Source organism: Anomaloglossus baeobatrachus, chromosome 7 (assembly GCF_048569485.1).
Source record: "Anomaloglossus baeobatrachus isolate aAnoBae1 chromosome 7, aAnoBae1.hap1, whole genome shotgun sequence".
NCBI classification, from domain to species: domain Eukaryota; kingdom Metazoa; phylum Chordata; class Amphibia; order Anura; family Aromobatidae; genus Anomaloglossus; species Anomaloglossus baeobatrachus.
The window spans coordinates 7708867-7726129 of NC_134359.1; the positions used below are offsets into that span (position 1 = coordinate 7708867).

The 17263-nt window shown below is 47.7% G+C and overlaps 1 protein-coding gene across 1 annotated transcript in view; it reads left to right on the forward strand.

Moving 5' to 3' along the window:
• Positions 1-6621: 6621 nt before the first annotated feature.
• The window catches only part of ADCY5 (adenylate cyclase 5), a 204122-nt gene continuing 193480 nt past the window's right edge, over positions 6622-17263 (forward strand). The window contains exon 1 of the mRNA XM_075318723.1: positions 6622-9262. Coding sequence (XP_075174838.1) covers positions 8348-9262 — 915 coding nt within the window. The 5' untranslated portion in view covers positions 6622-8347. The remainder of the gene's footprint in view (positions 9263-17263) is intronic.

A 17263-nucleotide genomic window follows, 5' to 3' on the forward strand; every position in this document is an offset into this window, starting at 1 on the left:
GTATGTATATATATTCGGGTATAGCTGCGTGCTGTTTGTATGTATATATACGGGTATAGCTGCGTGTTGTTTGTATGTATATATACGGGTATAGCTGCGTGCTGTTTGTATGTATATATATTCGGGTATAGCTGCGTGCTGTTTGTTTGTATATATATTCGGGTATAGCTGCGTGCTGTTTGTATGTATATATATTCGGGTATAGCTGCGTGCTGTTTGTATGTATATATATTCAAGTATAGCTGCGTGCTGTTTGTATGTATATATATTCGGGTATAGCTGCGTGCTGTTTGTATGTATATATATTCGGGTATAGCTGCGTGCTGTTTGTATATATATTCGGGTATAGCTGCGTGCTGTTTGTATATATATTCGGGTATAGCTGCGTGCTGTTTGTATGTATATATCGGGTATAGCTGCGTGCTGTTTGTATGTATATATATTCGGGTATAGCTGCGTGCTGTTTGTATGTATATATATTCGGGTATAGCTGCGTGCTGTTTGTATGTATATATACGGGTATAGCTGCGTGTTGTTTGTATGTATATATACGGGTATAGCTGCGTGCTGTTTGTATGTATATATATTCGGGTATAGCTGCGTGCTGTTTGTTTGTATATATATTCGGGTATAGCTGCGTGCTGTTTGTATGTATATATATTCGGGTATAGCTGCGTGCTGTTTGTATGTATATATATTCGGGTATAGCTGCGTGCTGTTTGTATATATATTCGGGTATAGCTGCGTGCTGTTTGTATGTATATATATTCGGGCACAGCTGCGTGCTGTTTGTATGTATATATATTCGGGTATAGCTGCGTGCTGTTTGTATATATATTCGGGTATAGCTGCGTGCTGTTTGTATGTATATATATTCGGGTATAGCTGCGTGCTGTGCGTGCTGTTTGTATGTATATATATATACGGGTATAGCTGCGTGCTGTTTTATGTATATATATATATACGGGTATAGCTGCGTGCTGTTTGTATATATATATACGGGTATAGCTGCGTGCTGTTTGTATGTATATATATTCGGGTATAGCTGCGTGCTGTTTGTATGTATATATATTCGGGTATAGCTGCGTGCTGTTTGTATGTATATATATTCGGGTATAGCTGCGTGCTGTTTGTATGTATATATTCGGGTATAGCTGCGTGCTGTTTGTATGTATATATATACGGGTATAGCTGCGTGCTGTTTGTATGTATATATTCGGGTATAGCTGCGTGCTGTTTGTATGTATATATATATACGGGTATAGCTGCGTGCTGTTTGTATGTATATATACGGGTATAGCTGCGTGCTGTTTGTATGTATATATTCGGGTATAGCTGCGTGCTGTTTGTATATATATATATTCGGGTATAGCTGCGTGCTGTTTGTATGTATATATATTCGGGTATAGCTGCGTGCTGTTTGTATGTATATATATTCGGGTATAGCTGCGTGCTGTTTGTATGTGTATATATTCGGGTATAGCTGCGTGCTGTTTGTATGTATATATATATTCGGGTATAGCTGCGTGCTGTTTGTATGTATATATATTCGGGTATAACTGCGTGCTGTTTGTATGTATATATATACGGGTATAGCTGCGTGCTGTTTGTATGTATATATTCGGGTATAGCTGCGTGCTGTTTGTATGTATATATATATACGGGTATAGCTGCGTGCTGTTTGTATGTATATATACGGGTATAGCTGCGTGCTGTTTGTATGTATATATTCGGGTATAGCTGCGTGCTGTTTGTATATATATATATTCGGGTATAGCTGCGTGCTGTTTGTATGTATATATATTCGGGTATAGCTGCGTGCTGTTTGTATGTATATATATTCGGGTATAGCTGCGTGCTGTTTGTATGTGTATATATTCGGGTATAGCTGCGTGCTGTTTGTATGTATATATATATTCGGGTATAGCTGCGTGCTGTTTGTATGTATATATATTCGGGTATAACTGCGTGCTGTTTGTATGTATATATATTCGGGTATAGCTGCGTGCTGTTTGTATGTATATATATTCGGGTATAGCTGCGTGCTGTTTGTATGTATATATATTCGGGTATAGCTGCGTGCTGTTTGTATGTATATATTCGGGTATAGCTGCGTGCTGTTTGTATGTATATATATATACGGGTATAGCTGCGTGCTGTTTGTATGTATATATATTCGGGTATAGCTGCGTGCTGTTTGTATGTATATATATTCGGGTATAGCTGCGTGCTGTTTGTATGTATATATATTCGGGTATAGCTGCGTGCTGTTTGTATATATATTCGGGTATAGCTGCGTGCTGTTTGTATGTATATATATATACGGGTATAGCTGCGTGCTGTTTGTATGTATATATATTCGGGTATAGCTGCGTGCTGTTTGTATGTATATATATTCGGGTATAGCTGCGTGCTGTTTGTATGTATATATATTCGGGTATAGCTGCGTGCTGTTTGTATGTATATATATTCGGGTATAGCTGCGTGCTGTTTGTATGTATATATATTCGGGTATAGCTGCGTGCTGTTTGTATGTATATATATATTCGGGTATAGCTGCGTGCTGTTTGTATGTATATATATTCGGGTATAGCTGCGTGCTGTTTGTATGTATATATATTCGGGTATAGCTGCGTGCTGTTTGTATGTATATATATATTCGGGTATAGCTGCGTGCTGTTTGTATGTATATATATTCGGGTATAGCTGCGTGCTGTTTGTATGTATATATTCGGGTATAGCTGCGTGCTGTTTGTATATATATTCGGGTATAGCTGCGTGCTGTTTGTATGTATATATATTCGGGTATAGCTGCGTGCTGTTTGTATATATATATATACGGGTATAGCTGCGTGCTGTTTGTATGTATATATTCGGGTATAGCTGCGTGCTGTTTATATGTATATATATTCGGGTATAGCTGCGTGCTGTTTGTATGTATATATACGGGTATAGCTGCGTGCTGTTTGTATGTATATATTCGGGTATAGCTGCGTGCTGTTTGTATGTATATATTCGGGTATAGCTGCGTGCTGTTTGTATGTATATATTCGGGTATAGCTGCGTGCTGTTTGTATGTATATATATTCGGGTATAGCTGCGTGCTGTTTGTATGTATATATATTCGGGCATAGCTGCGTGCTGTTTGTATATATATATTCGGGTATAGCTGCGTGCTGTTTGTATGTATATATATTCGGGTATAGCTGCGTGCTGTTTGTATGTATATATATTCGGGTATAGCTGCGTGCTGTTTGTATGTATATATATTCGGGTATAGCTGCGTGCTGTTTGTATGTATATATTCGGGTATAGCTGCGTGCTGTTTGTATGTATATATATATTCGGGTATAGCTGCGTGCTGTTTGTATGTATATATATTCGGGTATAGCTGCGTGCTGTTTGTATGTATATATATTCGGGTATAGCTGCGTGCTGTTTGTATGTATATATATTCGGGTATAGCTGCGTGCTGTTCGTGCTGTTTGTATGTATATATATTCGGGTATAGCTGCGTGCTGTTTGTATGTATATATATTCGGGTATAGCTGCGTGCTGTTTGTATGTATATATATTCGGGTATAGCTGCCTGCTGTTCGTGCTGTTTGTATGTATATATATTCGGGTATAGCTGCGTGCTGTTTGTATGTATATATTCGGGTATAGCTGCGTGCTGTTTGTATGTATATATATATTCGGGTATAGCTGCGTGCTGTTTGTATGTATATATATTCGGGTATAGCTGCGTGCTGTTTGTATGTATATATATTCGGGTATAGCTGCGTGCTGTTTGTATGTATATATATTCGGGTATAGCTGCGTGCTGTTCGTGCTGTTTGTATGTATATATATTCGGGTATAGCTGCGTGCTGTTTGTATGTATATATATTCGGGTATAGCTGCGTGCTGTTTGTATGTATATATATTCGGGTATAGCTGCGTGCTGTTTGTATGTATATATATTCGGGTATAGCTGCGTGCTGTTTGTATGTATATATATTCGGGTATAGCTGCGTGCTGTTTGTATGTATATATTCGGGTATAGCTGCGTGCTGTTTGTATGTATATATATTCGGGTATAGCTGCGTGCTGTTTGTATGTATATATATTCGGGTATAGCTGCATGCTGTGCGTGCTGTTTGTATGTATATATATTCGGGTATAGCTGCGTGCTGTTTGTATGTATATATATTCGGGTATAGCTGCGTGCTGTTTGTATGTATATATATTCGGGTATAGCTGCGTGCTGTTTGTATGTATATATATTCGGGTATAGCTGCGTGCTGTTTGTATGTATATATTCGGGTATAGCTGCGTGCTGTTTGTATGTATATATTCGGGTATAGCTGCGTGCTGTTTGTATGTATATATATTCGGGTATAGCTGCGTGCTGTTTGTATGTATATATTCGGGTATAGCTGCGTGCTGTTTGTATGTATATATATTCGGGTATAGCTGCGTGCTGTTTGTATGTATATATATTCGGGTATAGCTGCGTGCTGTTTGTATGTATATATATTCGGGTATAGCTGCGTGCTGTTTGTATGTATATATATATTCGGGTATAGCTGCGTGCTGTTTGTATGTATATATTCGGGTATAGCTGCGTGCTGTTTGTATGTATATATATTCGGGTATAGCTGCGTGCTGTTTGTATGTATATATATTCGGGTATAGCTGCGTGCTGTTTGTATGTATATATATTCGGGTATAGCTGCGTGCTGTTTGTATGTATATATTCGGGTATAGCTGCGTGCTGTTTGTATGTATATATATTCGGGTATAGCTGCGTGCTGTTTGTATGTATATATATTCGGGTATAGCTGCGTGCTGTTTGTATGTATATATATTCGGGTATAGCTGCGTGCTGTTTGTATGTATATATATATTCGGGTATAGCTGCGTGCTGTTTGTATGTATATATATTCGGGTATAGCTGCGTGCTGTTTGTATGTATATATATACGGGTATAGCTGCGTGCTGTTTGTATGTATATATTCGGGTATAGCTGCGTGCTGTTTGTATGTATATATATTCGGGTATAGCTGCGTGCTGTTTGTATGTATATATATTCGGGTATAGCTGCGTGCTGTTTGTATGTATATATATTCGGGTATAGCTGCGTGCTGTTTGTATGTATATATACGGGTATAGCTGCGTGCTGTGCGTGCTGTTTGTATGTATATATATTCGGGTATAGCTGCGTGCTGTTTGTATGTATATATATTCGGGTATAGCTGCGTGCTGTTTGTATGTATATATACGGGTATAGCTGCGTGCTGTGCGTGCTGTTTGTATGTATATATATTCGGGTATAGCTGCGTGCTGTTTGTATGTATATATATTCGGGTATAGCTGCGTGCTGTTTGTATGTATATATACGGGTATAGCTGCGTGCTGTGCGTGCTGTTTGTATGTATATATATTCGGGTATAGATGCGTGCTGTGCGTGCTGTTTGTATGTATATATATTCGGGTATAGCTGCGTGCTGTTTGTATGTATATATATTCGGGTATAGCTGCGTGCTGTTTGTATGTATATATTCGGGTATAGCTGCGTGCTGTTTGTATATATATTCGGGTATAGCTGCGTGCTGTATGTATATATATTCGGGTATAGCTGCGTGCTGTATGTATATATATTCGGGTATAGCTGCGTGCTGTTTGTTTGTATATATACGGGTATAGCTGCGTGCTGTGCGTGCTGTTTGTATGTATATATATTCGGGTATAGCTGCGTGCTGTGCGTGCTGTTTGTATGTATATATATTCGGGTATAGCTGCGTGCTGTGCGTGCTGTTTGTATGTATATATATTCGGGTATAGCTGCGTGCTGTTTGTATGTATATATATTCGGGCATAGCTGCGTGCTGTTTGTATGTATATATTCGGGTATAGCTGCGTGCTGTTTGTATGTATATATATTCGGGTATAGCTGCGTGCTGTTTGTATGTATATATATTCGGGTATAGCTGCGTGCTGTTTGTATGTATATATATTCGGGTATAGCTGCGTGCTGTTTGTATGTATATATATTCGGGTATAGCTGCGTGCTGTTTGTATGTATATATATTCGGGTATAGCTGCGTGCTGTTTGTATGTATATATATTCGGGTATAGCTGCGTGCTGTTTGTATGTATATATATTCGGGTATAGCTGCGTGCTGTTTGTATGTATATATATTCGGGTATAGCTGCGTGCTGTTTGTATGTATATATATTCGGGTATAGCTGCGTGCTGTGCGTGCTGTTTGTATGTATATATTCGGGTATAGCTGCGTGCTGTTTGTATGTATATATATTCGGGTATAGCTGCGTGCTGTTTGTATGTATATATATTCGGGTATAGCTGCGTGCTGTTTGTATGTATATATATTCGGGTATAGCTGCGTGCTGTGCGTGCTGTTTGTATGTATATGTACAGGTGAGATGTATCACGCTCCTGTGTCCGGTGATCGCTCTTTGCGTCCATTATTTATATACAATGTATCACTTTTCAGGCATTACACAGGTTTCTGACCAATCAGAGGCCACGGTGAAGTGTGACAGCGCGTCTGAGCCAATGTCCTCTGAGCAGGGGCGGGGAGTGGGCGGGGCTGGTTCGTGCCGTTCGGTTGAATGAGACAGACGCGCACAGAGGTCGGGGCTGGATCCGGTCGCTGCTGCTTCTGCTTCTGCTTCTGATCATCTGAATTTTGCTGCTGGATCTAGTATTCTGCTGTGGAATCCGGGATCCGGACAAGATCTCAACCTCCGGATCGTGTGAAATCTGCAAGGCCGAGTGATCCACCTCGGCTATGAGTGATCTGTGCTCCTGCGAGCGATTTGGAAATTTGCTGTGAGCGATTTGGAGGATCTGATGCGGATTGCAGCTGTGGGTGCAGTTAACCTTTCCGTGCCGGCTGCTGGATGAGAGAGGGAGGAAGCTTCCTAGCTGGATGCATGGAGGGGGCTGGCTGGTGAGCACAGACCTTGCCTCCACTCCAGAGCCGCTGCTGGGGGCGTCCTCCTGCACCTCCTGCCCCTGTTGCCTCTGCTGGGGGCGTCCTCCTAACCCTGTTGCCCCTCCTGAGCCTCTGCTGGGGGCGTCCTTCTACCCCTTTTGCCCCTCCTGAGCCTCTGCTGGGGGCATCCTCCAGCCCCTCCTGCCCTTGTTACCTCTGCTTGGGGCGTCCTCCTGCCCCTATTGCCTCTGCTTGGGGCGTCCTCCTGCCCCTGTTGCCCCTCCTGAGCCTCTGCTGGGGGCGTCCTCATGCCCCTCTTGCCCCTCCTGAGCCTCTGCTGATGGCATCCTCCAGCCCCTGTTGCCCCTCCTGAGCCTCTGCTGATGGCATCCTCCAGCCCCTCCTGCCCCTGTTGCCCCTCCTGAGCCTCTGCTGGGGGCGTCCTCCTGCCCCTCTTGCCCCTCCTGAGCCTCTGCTGATGGCATCCTCCAGCCCCTGTTGCCCCTCCTGTTGCCTCTGCTGGGGGCGTCCTCCTGCCCCTCTTGAGCCTCTGTGAGGGGCGTCCTCCAGCCCCTGTTGCCCCTCCTGAGCCTCTGCTGGGGGCATCCTCCAGCCCCTGTTACTCCTCCTGAGCCTCTGCTGATGGCATCCTCCAGCCCCTGTTGCCCCTCCTGAGCCTCTGCTGATGGCATCCTCCAGCCCCTGTTGCCCCTCCTGAGCCTCTGCTGGGGGCATCCTCCAGCCCCTGTTACCCCTCCTGAGCCTCTGCTGATGGCATCCTCCAGCCCCTGTTACCCCTCCTGAGCCTCTGCTGATGGCATCCTCCAGCCCCTCCTGCCCCTGTTGCCCCTCCTGAGCCTCCTCGAGGGGCGTTCTCCAGCCCCTGTTGCCCCTCCTGAGCTTCTGCTGGGGGCATCCTCCAGCCTCTCCTGCCCCTCTCACCGAGGCACGGTCAGACTGTGTACACCGCTGGCAGCACTGACTGATGATCATCCGGGGATGTCGCCCATCATCATCCTCCACACATCACTCACTGCCCTGGATTGTAAACACTTCTGGATTGATCTGAGCCTGATAAGTAAGGGTTAATGATCCTTTTTGGGCTGCTTCAGGATCTGGTGATGGATCTGCACAGTTCTGGAGTGGGTTCCTCGGATCTGGATGATTCAGCCACTGGTGGATTATAATGGATCCATTTGATCTCTGCTGATCGCAGAATCTTCTCCATATTCTCATTGTGATTGGTTGATTCTGGTGCCACAGGTGACAATGGAAGGCAAGGGTCCGCTGCCCCCGGAGACCCTCCTGCAGCCGTGAGACTTGGGGCTTGCATTCTGTGACTCCCCCTGAGCGGGTGGCTCACCGGTGGCATTATGTGACCCACATGCCCAGATTCCGGGGACATGTCTAGGTCAAACAGTGTGAGCCCACCAGGATTTGGGGCTCCAGTCTTACGTTCCGGGGTCGAGCACCGATCAGCTTGGGGTGAAGCAGAGACTAGGGCTAATGGCTGCCCCTATTCTAAGAAGAAGACCTCCCGGATGATGGGACTGTGGAGGAGCGAGGAGGACTACGAGCCTCAGCCGGGAAAGAACTCCTTGTCGGACAGTAAAGTGGGCTTCCGATCGCGGTCGGCCTGGCAGGACCATGGGGAGGAGAGCAGAAACAACAACAAGCCCCTCCAGAATCGGCCCACGGGGGAGCTGAGACCCAAATCTGTGGAGCTGGGGTTGGATGAGAAGTCCGGGAAAGGAAAGGGCGAGGGTCCGGAGGATGGCTCGGAGTTCCGCTTTTCCATGGGGGTCTGTCTGACCAATCTCCTGCAGATTTTCCGCTCTAAGAAGTTTCAGTCGGATAAACTGGAGAAGCTTTACCAGCGCTACTTCTTCAGGCTGAACCAGAGCAGTCTGACCATGCTGATGTGTGTGCTGATCCTGCTGTGCCTGGTGCTGCTCACCTTCCACTGCCTCCACCAGCTCTACCAGGTGCCTTATGTGGTGGTCCTGTGCGTGGCCATGCTGATCATTGTAGTGCTCATCGGTGTATGCAATCGAAATGACTTCCACCAGGACTACATGTGGCTGGCCTGTTACACCGTCATCATCGTCATCTTCATGGTGCAGGTGGTCTGCGTCCTTCTGGTGAGACCCCGCAGCGCCTCCGATGGGATCTGGTGGACTGTCTTCTTCATCTACACCGTCTACACTCTGCTTCCAGTGCGGATGAGAGCGGCGGTCCTCAGCGGGATCGTCCTGTCCACCACTCATCTCGCCATCTCTCTGAAAATCAATGCAAGCGATGAATTCCTGGTGAAGCAGGTGAGTGCCCCATCTCCTTCCATAGCAGCCTGCAGAGCAGAAATCCACAGCTGCTCCTGTCCTGTGACCGCAGGAGAAGCGCCAGATAAATCGCTCCTCTACGCGCACCAGCAGGTCGCAGGAGTTGCAGAAATGTTTTGGTCACGTGACTAATCTGAGACTTGCTGTCACTCAGTGGCGCTCGCTTATTGGCGACTGGTGGCATCAACCTCGAATGATTTACCCTCAGAAGCTGGCCCTACATTGATAGCTGTCCGGGTGTTACTGCAGAACGATATGTGTATATATGATATATATAATATATGAATGTGTACATATTTACCCAAATATATAAAAAAAACTGACCCGCACATCCAACAGGTGTGAACAGGTGCCAGCTGAAAACACAATATATCTACAAAATCCTTCCAGCTGCACTCTAGAATGCTAACAATGAATAAGGGCACTCTGGGATTGCATTACTGCTATAGGAATATATGAAAAAAGAGAGATACTTAGTGCATGTATCGGCCAGTGCATGTGACCCGCTCACCAATGTCCATCCTCCTTTATAGCTGGATCCTTTCTGCACAGACATGGATGTTTTTAACTCAGAGGCATTTGAGATAGGTTCCGATATATAGAGATCACCTTGCCGTGGTGACCGGGCTCACATGCATTGGCCGATACATGAGCTAAATATCTATTTTTTCCCAAATATTCCTATAGCAGTAATGCAATACCAGAGTTCCCTTATTCATTGTTAGCATTCTAGAGTGCATATTTACACACACACAGCAGGTGAAATAAGTATTGAATACGTCACCATTTCTCTAAGTAAATAAGTTTGCTATTGACATGAATTTATCACCAGATGTCAGTAACAACCCACCCAATCCACACAGGCAAAGAAATCAAACCATAGATGTCCATAAATTAAGTGGTGTAATAATGAGAAATGACATATGGAAAAAGTATTGAACACATGAAGAAAGAGCGGAACAAAAAGCCCTGGAAAGTCCTGACACCCTCTGAAATCTATCAGTAATTAGAAAGTATTCCTGCCACTTAGTGAGAAATAATGTCAGCTAGTTCATCTGATGGCCGATAAAAAGGTGTCTCTTTACCAAGGAGCCACACAAGAAACATCTCATGATGGGTGAAACCAGTGAGCTGTCTCAAGACCTTCAAAACCTTATTTTTGTAAAATATACAGACGGCATTGGTTACAGAAGAATGTCTAAACTGCTGAAGGTTCCAGTGAACAGTGTTGGGGCCATAATCCAGAAGTAAAAAGAACGTCATTTCATCATAAACCGGCCACGACCAGGTGCTCCCCGCAAGATTTCACACAGAAGAATAAAAGGAATTATCAGAAGATTTGACCCAGAGCCAAGGACACCTGCGGAGGCCACAGAAAGATCTGGAATCGGCAGGTGCGATTGTTTCTCAGAAAACAGTAAGTAATGCACTCCTCCTCTATGACATGTATGCCCCCCCCCTTAATGACATGTATGCACTGCCCCCCTCCATAACCTGTATGCACTCCAACATGGCCTGTATGCGCTCCCCCCTCCATGGCCTGTATGTACTCTTCCCCCCCCCCCACTCCATGGCCTGTATGCACTCCCCCTCCGTGACCTGTATGCACTCCTCCTCCATGGCCTGTATGCTCTCCCCCTCCATGGCCTGTATGCACTCCCCCCCACCCTCCCCTCCATGACCTGTATGCACTCCCCCCCCCCCCCTCCATGACCTGTATGCACTCCCCCTCCATGGCCTGTATGCACTCCTCCTCTATGGCCTGTATGCACTCCCCCTCCATGGCCTGTATGCACTCTTCCTCCATGACCTGTATCCGCTCCCTTCCTCCATGACCTGTATGCACCCCCCCCATCCATGACCTGAATGAGCTCCCTCCTTCATGGCCTGTATGTACTCCCCCCCCCCCCCCATGACCTGTATGCGCGCCCCCTCCATGACCTGTATGCACTCCTCCTCCATGACCTGTATGCACTCTTCCTCCATGGCCTGTATCCGCTCCCCTCCTCCATGACCTGTATGCACTCCCCCCCTCCATGACCTGTATGCACTCCCCCTCCATGACCTGTATGCACTCTTCCTCCATGGCCTGTATCCGCTCCCCTCCTCCATGACCTGTATGCACTCCCCCCCCCCCCCCTCCATGACCTGTATGCTCTCCCCCCTCCATGACCTGTATGCTCTCCTCCTCCATGACCTGTATGCACTCCCCCCTTCATGACCTGTATGCTCCCCCCCCCCCATGACCTGTATGCGCGCCCCCTCCATGACCTGTATGCGCTCCCCCCCTCCATGACCTGTATGCACTCCCCCTCCATGACCTGTATGCACTCTTCCTCCATGGCCTGTATCCGCTCCCCTCCTCCATGACCTGTATGCACTCCCCCCCCCCTCCATGACCTGTATGCTCTCCCCCCTCCATGACCTGTATGCTCTCCCCCCTCCATGACCTGTATGCTCTCCTCCTCCGTGACCTGTATCCACTCCCCCCTCCATGGCCTGTATGCTCTCCTCCTCCATGGCCTGTATGCACCCCCCCCTCCATGACCTGTATGCTCTCCCCCCCTCCATGACCTGTATGCTCTCCTCCTCCATGACCTGTATGCACTCCCCCCCCTCCATGACCTGTATGCTCTCCCCCCTCCATGACCTGTATGCTCTCCTCCTCCATGACCTGTATGCACTCCCCCCTCCATGGCCTGTATGCACTCCTCCTCCATGGCCTGTATGCTCTCCTCCTCCATGGCCTGTATGCTCTCCTCCTCCATGACCTGTATGCACTCCCCCCTCCATGACCTGTATGCTCTCCTCCTCCATGACCTGTATCCACTCCCCCCTCCATGGCCTGTATGCACTCCTCCTCCATGGCCTGTATGCACTCCCCCTCCATGGCCTGTATGCACTCCCCCTCCATGGCCTGTATGCACTCCCCCTCCATGGCCTGTATGCACTCCTCCTCCATGGCCTGTATGCACTCCTCCTCCATGGCCTGTATGCTCTCCTCCTCCATGGCCTGTATGCTCTCCTCCTCCATGGCCTGTATGCACTCCCCCTCCATGACCTGTATGCACTCCCCCTCCATGGCCTGTATGCTCTCCTCCTCCATGGCCTGTATGCTCTCCTCCTCCATGGCCTGTATGCACTCCCCCTCCATGACCTGTATGCACTCCCCCTCCATGGCCTGTATGCTCTCCTCCTCCATGGCCTGTATGCACTCCCCCTCCATGGCCTGTATGCTCTCCTCCTCCATGGCCTGTATGCTCTCCTCCTCCATGACCTGTATGCACTCCCCCCTCCATGACCTGTATGGGCCCCCTTCCTCCATGACTTTTAGGCGCTCTCCCCCTCCATTACCTCTATGCGCTCCTCCCTCCACGACCTGTATGTGCTCCCCCTCCATTGCCTCTATGCACGCTCACCACATAGAACTCCATTGTTTAACAAAGACGAGGTTCAAGAGAGTTTAAAGTTTGCTCTACAACATTTAGACAAATCTGTGAAATACTGGAGAATATAGTCCGGTCAGATGAGATCAAAACTGAACTCATGTTTGAAGGCCAAAAGGCAAATCACTCCAAGAACCCCAACATTGAAGTGTGGAGAACATCGTGGTGTGCGACTGGTTTTCAGCAGACGGCACTGACAAACTTCATATACTTGAAGGAAGGATGAATGGACAAATGTACAGAGACATTCCTGATAAATATCTGCTGCCATCTACCAGGAGGATGAAGCTGAAACGAGGGAGGACATTTCAGCAGACAATAATCCCAAGCACACGGCCAAGGAGACTACCAACTGGATTCAGAGAAGGAAATAAATCTGCTAGAATGGCCGAGCCGATCACCGGAGCTGAATCCAATAGACAATGTCTGGAAGGAACTAAAGCTCAGAGGTCATAGAAGGAGCCAGGACCTGCAGGATGTGAAGAGTGTGTGTGCGGAAGAATGGACCAAAATCCACCTGAGCAATGCAGGCGACTAGTGTCTCCATACAGGATGTGAGGAGTGTGTGCGGAAGAATGGACCAAAATCCACCTGAGCAATGCAGGTGACTAGTGTCTCCATACAGGATGTGAGGAGTGTGTGCGGAAGAATGGACCAAAATCCACCTGAGCAATGCAGGCGACTAGTGTCTCCATACAGGATGTGAGGAGTGTGTGCGGAAGAATGGGCCAAAATCCACCTGAGCAATGCAGGCGACTAGTGTCTCCATACAGGATGTGAGGAGTGTGTGCAGAAGAATGGGCCAAAATCCACCTGAGCAATGCAGGCGACTAGTGTCTCCATACAGGATGTGAGGAGTGTGTGCGGAAGAATGGGCCAAAATCTACCTGAGCAATGCAGGCGACTAGTGTCTCCATACAGGATGTGAGGAGTGTGTGCAGAAGAATGGGCCAAAATCCACCTGAGCAATGCAGGTGACTAGTGTCTCCATACAGGATGTGAGGCGTGTGTGCGGAAGAATGGGCCAAAATCTACCTGAGCAATGCAGGTGACTAGTGTCTCCATACAGGATGTGAGGAGTGTGTGCAGAAGAATGGGCCAAAATCCACCTGAGCAATGCAGGGGACTAGTGTCTCCATACAGGATGTGAGGAGTGTGTGCAGAAGAATGGGCCAAAATCCACCTGAGCAATGCAGGCGACTAGTGTCTCCATACAGGATGTGAGGAGTGTGTGCAGAAGAATGGGCCAAAATCCACCTGAGCAATGCAGGTGACCAGTTTCTCCATACAGGATGTGAGGAGTGTGTGCGGAAGAATGGGCCAAAATCCACCTGAGCAATGCAGGTGACTAGTGTCTCCATACAGGATGTGAGGAATGTGTGTGGAAGAATAGGCCAAAATCCACCTGAGCAATGCAGGTGACTAGTGCCTCCATACAGGATGTGAGGAGTGTGTGCGGAAGAATGGGCCAAAATCCACCTGAGCAATGCAGGTGACTAGTGTCTCCATACAGGATGTGAGGAGTGTGTGCGGAAGAATGGACCAAAATCCACCTGAGCAATGCAGGTGACTAGTGTCTCCATACAGGATGTGAGGAGTGTGTGCAGAAGAATGGGCCAAAATCCACCTGAGCAATGCAGGTGACTAGTGTCTCCATACAGGATGTGAGGAGTGTGTGCGGAAGAATGGACCAAAATCCACCTGAGCAATGCAGGTGACTAGTGTCTCCATACAGGATGTGAGGAGTGTGTGCAGAAGAATGGGCCAAAATCCACCTGAGCAATGCAGGTGACTAGTGTCTCCATACAGGATGTGAGGAGTGTGTGCAGAAGAATGGGCCAAAATCCACCTGAGCAATGCAGGCGACTAGTGTCTCCATACAGGATGTGAGGAGTGTGTGCGGAAGAATGGACCAAAATCCACCTGAGCAATGCAGGTGACTAGTGTCTCCATACAGGATGTGAGGAGTGTGTGCAGAATAATGGGCCAAAATCCACCTGAGCAATGCAGGTGACTAGTGTCTCCATACAGGATGTGAGGAGTGTGTGTGCAGAAGAATGGGCCAAAATCCACCGGAGCAATGCAGGCGACTAGTGTCTCCATACAGGATGTGAGGAGTGTGTGCGGAAGAATGGACCAAAATCCACCTGAGCAATGCAGGTGACTAGTGTCTCCATACAGGATGTGAGGAGTGTGTGCGGAAGAATGGACCAAAATCCACCTGAGCAATGCAGGTGACTAGTGTCTCCATACAGGATGTGAGGAGTGTGTGCGGAAGAATGGACCAAAATCCACCTGAGCAATGCAGGTGACTAGTGTCTCCATACAGGATGTGAGGAGTGTGTGCAGAAGAATGGGCCAAAATCCACCTGAGCAATGCAGGTGACTAGTGTCTCCATACAGGATGTGAGGAGTGTGTGTGCGGAAGAATGGACCCAAAATCCACCGGAGCAATGCAGGCGACTAGTGTCTCATTACAGGATGTGAGGAGTGTGTGCGGAAGAATGGGCCAAAATCCACCTGAGCAATGCAGGCGACTAGTGTCTCCATACAGGATGTGAGGAGTGTGTGCAGAAGAATGGGCCAAAATCCACCTGAGCAATGCAGGTGACTAGTGTCTCCATACAGGATGTGAGGAGTGTGTGCAGAAGAATGGGCCAAAATCCACCTGAGCAATGCAGGCGACTAGTGTCTCCATACAGGATGTGAGGAGTGTGTGCGGAAGAATGGACCAAAATCCACCTGAGCAATGCAGGTGACTAGTGTCTCCATACAGGATGTGAGGAGTGTGTGCAGAAGAATGGGCCAAAATCCACCTGAGCAATGCAGGTGACTAGTGTCTCCATACAGGATGTGAGGAGTGTGTGTGCAGAAGAATGGGCCAAAATCCACCGGAGCAATGCAGGCGACTAGTGTCTCCATACAGGATGTGAGGAGTGTGTGCGGAAGAATGGACCAAAATCCACCTGAGCAATGCAGGTGACTAGTGTCTCCATACAGGATGTGAGGAGTGTGTGCGGAAGAATGGACCAAAATCCACCTGAGCAATGCAGGTGACTAGTGTCTCCATACAGGATGTGAGGAGTGTGTGCGGAAGAATGGACCAAAATCCACCTGAGCAATGCAGGTGACTAGTGTCTCCATACAGGATGTGAGGAGTGTGTGCAGAAGAATGGGCCAAAATCCACCTGAGCAATGCAGGTGACTAGTGTCTCCATACAGGATGTGAGGAGTGTGTGTGCGGAAGAATGGACCCAAAATCCACCGGAGCAATGCAGGCGACTAGTGTCTCCATACAGGATGTGAGGAGTGTGTGCAGAAGAATGGGCCAAAATCCACCTGAGCAATGCAGGTGACCAGTTTCTCCATACAGGATGTGAGGCGTGTGTGCGGAAGAATGGGCCAAAATCTACCTGAGCAATGCAGGTGACTAGTGTCTCCATACAGGATGTGAGGAGTGTGTGCAGAAGAATGGGCCAAAATCCACCTGAGCAATGCAGGTGACCAGTTTCTCCATACAGGATGTGAGGAATGTGTGTGGAAGATTGGGCCAAAATCCACCTGAGCAATGCAGGTGACTAGTGTCTCCATACAGGATGTGAGGAGTGTGTGCGGAAGAATGGCCCAAAATCCCCCTGAGCAATGCAGGTGACTAGTGTCTCCATACAGGATGTGAGGAGTGTGTGCGGAAGAATGGCCCAAAATCCCCCTGAGCAATGCAGGTGACTAGTGTCTCCATACAGGATGTGAGGAGTGTGTGCGGAAGAATGGGCCAAAATCCACCTGAGCAATGCAGGCGACTAGTGTCTCCATACAGGAAGTGAGGAGTGTGTGCGGAAGAATGGGCCAAAATCCACCTGAGCAATGCAGGCGACTAGTGTCTCCATACAGGATGTGAGGAGTGTGTGTGGAAGAATGGGCCAAAATCCATCTGAGCAATGCAGATGACTAGTGTCTCCATACAGGATGTGAGGAGTGTGTGCGGAAGAATGGACCAAAATCCACCTGAGCAATGCAGATGACTAGTGTCTCCATACAGGATGTGAGGAGTGTGTGCAGAAGAATGGGCCAAAATCCACCTGAGCAATGCAGGTGACTAGTGTCTCCATACAGGATGTGAGGAGTGTGTGCGGAAGAATGGGCCAAAATCCACCTGAGCAATGCAGGTGAGTAGTGTCTCCATACAGGATGTGAGGCGTGTGTGCGGAAGAATGGGCCAAAATCTACCTGAGCAATGCAGGTGACTAGTGTCTCCATACAGGATGTGAGGAGTGTGTGCAGAAGAATGGGCCAAAATCCACCTGAGCAATGCAGGAGACTAGTGTCTCCATACAGGATGTGAGGAGTGTGTGCAGAAGAATGGACCAAAATCCACCTGAGCAATGCAGGTGACTAGTGTCTCCATACAGGATGTGAGGAGTGTGTGCGGAAGAATGGGCAAAATCCACCTGAGCAATGCAGGCGACTAGTGTCTTCATACAGGATGTGAGGAGTGTGTGCAGAAGAATGGGCCAAAATCCACCTGAGCAATGCA